Source organism: Mus caroli, chromosome 3, assembly GCF_900094665.2.
Source record: "Mus caroli chromosome 3, CAROLI_EIJ_v1.1, whole genome shotgun sequence".
Classification (NCBI taxonomy): domain Eukaryota; kingdom Metazoa; phylum Chordata; class Mammalia; order Rodentia; family Muridae; genus Mus; species Mus caroli.
In genome coordinates, this window is record NC_034572.1 from 35,502,339 (window position 1) to 35,508,098 (window position 5,760).

Below are 5,760 nucleotides of genomic sequence, written 5' to 3' on the forward strand. Positions count from 1 at the left end.
AGGTCCTGAGTTCAAATCCCAGCCACCACATGGTGGCTCACAACCTGTAATGAGATCTGATGTCCTCTTCTGATGCATCTGAAGACAGCTACAGTGTACTTATGTAAAATAATAAATAAATCTTTGGACCTGAGTGAGCAGGGCTGACTGGAGCGAGCGGGGTTGGCAGGAGCGAGCAGAGGTCCTAAAAATTCAATTCCTAACAACCACATGAAGGCTCACAACCATCTATACAGCTACAGTGTACTCATATACATAAAATAAATAGATCTTTAAAAAGAGAATAATTTATCCTATCCTATTACAAAGTGAGTTGAGGACTGGGAAGTAGAATATGCCTTCCCATTCATGACATGCCAAAATAAAAATATGAGAGAGAGAACAAGAAAATGGATAGAGTAGAATTTTACTTAAAGAAGTTATAATTTTATTTTTATTTGGTTGCATTTTATTAATAAAAGGAGTGGTTTGTCAGTTTAGTGTAAATTAGTATTTTCCAACTTTTGGTTTTTTGTTTTTTTGTTTTTTTGAGACAAAGTTTCTATGTGTAACCTGGCTGTCCTGGAACTCTGTATAGTCCAAGATGACCTTGCCTCAACCTCCCAAGTGCTGGGAGTAACGGCGTGTGTCACTATTGCCCAGCTAGTATTTTCCACTTTTAAAATGTGGGTAGCATTTAAAATTTGCGTATTACAGTTGATGCCTTTCTAGGAATCTTTTTAAAAAGAGAATAATTTATCCTATCTTATTACAAAGTGAGTTGAGGCCTTGAAAACCAGAAACTTGGATTTTGTTGGGAGTGGTAACTATGCTAACTTGCTAAAATTGAAATAATGTTCATGTACTACGTTTATTAAATGAAATGGTTGTAAAAAAAACAATTTTGTATATTTTCTTTAGAACTCAGTTCCCCCAAAATTATAAAAGCGGGAAAACTCAAGACAAAGAAATCCAACAAGGTATGCTTTTACAAGGAAGTACTTTTTAAATGAGTTTGAAACAGTTCTGCTTTAAGTCTGATCCTAAGACCACTGAATTTTTACTTCAAAGTGGTTGAAAGTCAACATTTAAATAAATATAGGTAATTTTAAAAATTACTATTGCTTTATTTGATTTGTTTTTCCCCCCTGTGGTTGAGACAGGATCTCACTATACAGCCTTGGCTGGCCTGGAACTCAAAGAAATCACCTGCCTCTGCCTCCTTGTTGGGATCAAAGTTGTGTGCCACTATATCGAGCTTATTGCTTTTGCTGAGACAGAGTCTCCTTGTAGCCCCAGTTAGCCTTTTTCACCCATGGTTGCTACTGAATTCACGTTCCTCCTATTTCTAATTGCTAAGATTGCTGGCATGTACCAACATTCTTGGCCACAAAAATTACTTTTAGCAATTCTTTTTTCTGTTTAAAAGTTCTAAAAAATATCATTTTCAGTTGTAACACTTATTACTTTTTAGGCTAGTGACTTCAGTGATATGGCAAACTGGCCAACACCAGGTGAATTGGTTAACACGGGGGTAAGTGTTTTTTTTTTTTTTTTTCTTAATTCTGTTTTAAAAAGAATATTCTTGTTTCAGCATTATTGTGTGTGGCTCATCAGTAGGATTATTTGACTTACAGCATCCTTTACTACAAAGTAATATTAGTAATGAATTTGGCAGCTTAACATTTACCCTAGCGTGCATTTTTGTAGTAATGATCACATTTACATTATAATAAATCAATTTTACATTTTATATAACTATATCTCTTGATAAGAAGATGGTACAAACTTGACAGCTATCCTTTTTATAATTTTACCCAATTAAAAGATAATAATTTCATTTACACTTCCCTGTCTGGCTGTATCCTTTGGAGTTGGGGTAAGGTATATTTACGTTTTGTTCTATGATTTCTTTTTTTCAAAAAGGATTAATTTTTTTTTAACTACAGAAATCAGATTTACTTAATGTGTTTAAGAATTTTGCCTGTACAAGCACCAAGTGCATAATTGGTGTCTGTGAAGGTCAGAAGAACTGCCTGGAACTGTAATTGAAGGTGGTTGTGAGAAAATGAGTGCTGGGAACTGAACTCAGGTTCTCTGTAAAAGCAACACATGCTCCTAACTACTGAGCCATCTCTTCAGCTCCTATCTTTCTTTCTTTCTTTCTTTCTTTCTTTCTTTCTTTCTTTCTTTCTTTCTTTCTTTCTTTCTTTCTTTCTTTCTTTTTTGCGGGGAAGTTTGTTTTTTTATTTTTAAGACAGGGTCCCTCTATATAGCTCTGGCTGTCCTGAAACTCACTCTGTAGACTAGGCTGCCATCTTGCCTCTGCCAATAAAATGCTGGGATTAACAGAGTCTATCACCACACCCAGTCTTAATGTGATAGATTGTTATTAGACTGTGCATGCAAACCCATTACCACAACCAGAACATGAGTTTGGCTCCTGCTTGTAAGTGTTGCAGCCATCAGTCCTGATAAACCTTCTGTATTTTCTGTGGATATGGAATAGTGTAGGAAGCACTGATGTTTCTGGCTTACTCAAGTACGATTATCTTAAGATTATGCTTTGTGTATCAGTAATACATTTAATTCACAGTTGTAACACTATCCATTCACTTATTTTGGTGGACATTTGAGTTATTGTAAATGAAACTCTCTATAAAATTTTGCACAGAAATTTCCCTTTTTCCCTATTGGCGGTAACTAGGAAAAAGAGTGGCAAGATCATATACTAGCTGTTATTTAGTTTTTTAAAGAAACTGCCAAACTTGCTCCCACTGGAGGGGTCTTAGAATTTCAGTTACCTCACAGTCTCAGTACTCTTAATTTGGTCAGTTTATTTATTTTTTTAAAGAAATGATTTATGTTTATTTTCTGTACATTATGTTCTTCCTGCTTGGATATGTGTGAGAGGGTTTCAGATTCCCTTTAACTGGAGTTAGACAGTTAAACAGTTGTGAGCTGCCATGTGGGTTCTGGGAATCGAGCCGCTTACTTTGGAAGAACATACAGTGCTCTTAACCATTGAGCCCAAGTTAGTCAAAATTAAAACTATATCCATTGTGATAAATCTGTGATTAATTTAATTTGCACTTCCTTGACAAATGGTGACAGCGAATTCCTGTGTTGGTGAATGGGCTCTAACTCCTTCCTTACCTTATGCATACTACTTGACAAGTGCCCCACTCCCCAGGATTTTCACTTTGGGCAACTTACTTGCTTTTGCATTTTAAAGCAATATTTAGAATAGGTATATTGACTTTTTTAGTGAAATGCTAGTAGAAATGATTCTATTCAGAACACTTTTTTATTTTTCATTTTTGGGCAGTCTCAGAGTGTTATCAACCAAGGAAATAAAAAGCCACAAATTAGAAAAGAAAAAGAAGAGAAGATTGAAAAAAGAAGCAACAGTGAGAGCAAAGAGAACCGGGAAGCAAAACTAGATGGTCCTACTGAGAACATCAGCGAGGATGAGGCTCAGTCAAGCAGCCAGAGGAAGAGAGGTGAGCTGGCCTGAGTCTTCATTCTAACTTGAAGTTTTTGAAGACTGCATGGTGATAAATTGTATTAGTCATCTTTATCTCTGTCATCACATGTTCAACCCCCTGTTCTGATTTGATTTGGCCTGTTTTGTCTTCTGGCTGACCCCTGCCCCTGATTTATTTTTACATTTAAACTCTATTCTGAAAAAAAAAAAAAAAAAGGAGTGAAATTCTTTATAGATTATCTTACAGATATATTCTTGGATTAGCCTTCTTTTAAATTTACATTGAAATTACTCCCTACATTTCTGAGAAAATTAAAAGATGTTTAAGAGAAAAAGTGAAAATAATTTTAGTCAGTGTATTGAGGATTTTTTGGTTTTATTTTTGTTGTTGTAACAGAGTGGCCTGGAACTTATCTTTCTTTTGTCTCCTTAGTGCACATCTGACAGTTTTTTTCAAGATTTTATTTTTAATTATGTGTGTGTGTGTGTGTGTGTGGATATATTCATGTGGGCACAGATACCCATGGGATGTAGAAGAGGGTGTTTGATCCCTGGAGTTGTAGGCAGTTCTGAGTTCCCCAACATGAGTTCCAGGAGTGGAACTAGGTCTTCTAAAATAGCAGTTCATCTTTAACCACTGCACCATCATTTTTCCAGAAAGATTAAGTTATGAAACTTAGGGCCCTACATTTTCTTCCATTTTTTTCTGGACTCTTCATATCTTCATATGTTTAGGGGCAAGCTTGGTGAAAGCCTGTACTCATTCAGGGCTCTAGGATGAGCAGCGAGAGATACAAGCAATGCTCAGGTAACTTAAGATGAAGAGTTTGGTGGCTGTAGGAAGGCATTTACTCTGCAGTGGTGAATGACACACCAAGGTATCTTTGAGGATGTAGCCCTTGGCACTTGACTTCATGGCTGTCTAGACCGATTTATCATATTCTAAGCACATACAGAACCTACTTGTTTCTTTATGCAGTCCTGGCTGTCCTGGAGCTCACTATGTAGACCAGGCTGGCCTCTCACAAAGATTGTCCTGCCTCTGCCTCCTGAATGTTGGGACTAAAGGGATAAAGGTATATGACTAGCCAAGTCTTTGTCTTTAATTAAATAATTGTAGCTGCAAGAGTTAGACGCCTTTAATCCCAGCACTCGGGAGGCAGAGGCAGGTGGATTTCTGAGTTTGAGGCCAGCCTGGTCTACAAAGTGAGTGCCAGGACATCCAGGGCTATACAGAGAAACCCTGTCTCGAAAAACAAAAACAAAACAAAACAAAAACAAAACAAAACAAAAAAGAGTTAGGCAATAGGTTCCTTTATCTACTAAACAGAGCTTGAATTTAGAACAGAATAAAATTTTCTATTCTCCCTGTTCATTAACTGCTTAGTCACTTAACATTTTTCTTGCTTGTTCTATAATAGTGTTCATGGTTGTCTAGAATTCATACATATAAAAGACCTGTCATTTTACTTTAAAATTTGTCTTTTTTGTTTGTTTGTTTGTTTTTCCGAGACAGGGTTTCTCTGTATAGCCCTGGCTGTCCTGGAACTCACTTTGTAGACCAGGCTGGCCTCAAACTCAGAAATCTGCCTCCCTCTGCCTCCCAAGTGCTGGGATCAAAGGCGTGCGCCACCACCGCCCAGCGTCTTTTTGTTGTTGTTGTTGTTGCTTTAGTTGAAATTTATTGGTCAATACTGTTAGGTGTTTTTTATATAACCAGATAAATTTAAGTCATATTTAAGCTATGAATTGTACACCTAATGTTTTTTTCCTCTTAGTTTTGCCTCCTGAGTGCCCAGATAGATTAAAAGCATGTGGCACCACCACATACATATGAGTGTATATATCCACAGCTTGTATGTGGAGGTGGAAGGCAACTTGCATTAGTCAGTTCTTTCCTCCTATATGGGCTTTAAGGATCAGATTTAGTCTGTTAGGTTTTTGGAAGGTGCCTTTACCTGCTGAGCCATCTTGCTGCCATAATATTCTTTTTTATTTAAGTACTTTGGTCATCTTTCCGTTGTCCTAAATATTTTTTCAGAGGGTATCTTTGAGGATGTAGCCCTCAATTCAAGCTCTCTAATATTTTTTATTAGATATTTTCTTCATTTACATTTCAAATGCTATCCCGAAAATCCCCTATACCCTCCCCCTGCCCTGCTCTCCAACCCACCCACTCCTACTTCCTGGCCCTGGCATTCCCCTGTACTGGGGCATATAAAGTTTGCAAGTCCTATGGGACTCTCTTTCCAATGATGACCTACTAGGCCATCTTTTGATACATATGCAGCTAG

At 37.0% G+C, this 5,760-nt stretch overlaps 1 protein-coding gene across 6 annotated transcripts in view; it reads left to right on the top strand.

Annotated features, from left to right (window-relative positions):
* The window catches only part of LOC110291105 (la-related protein 1B-like), a 29,908-nt gene that overhangs the window by 10,871 nt on the left and 13,277 nt on the right, over positions 1 to 5,760 (top strand). For 5 of the 6 annotated variants that reach the window (XM_029474926.1, XM_021158061.2, XM_029474928.1 and 2 more), the window contains exons 2-4: positions 901 to 959; positions 1,454 to 1,513; positions 3,308 to 3,482. In XM_029474926.1, coding sequence (XP_029330786.1) covers positions 901 to 959; positions 1,454 to 1,513; positions 3,308 to 3,482 — 294 coding nt within the window. The remainder of the gene's footprint in view (positions 1 to 900; positions 960 to 1,453; positions 1,514 to 3,307; positions 3,483 to 5,760) is intronic. The other variant, XM_029474925.1, reaches the window with a different exon arrangement.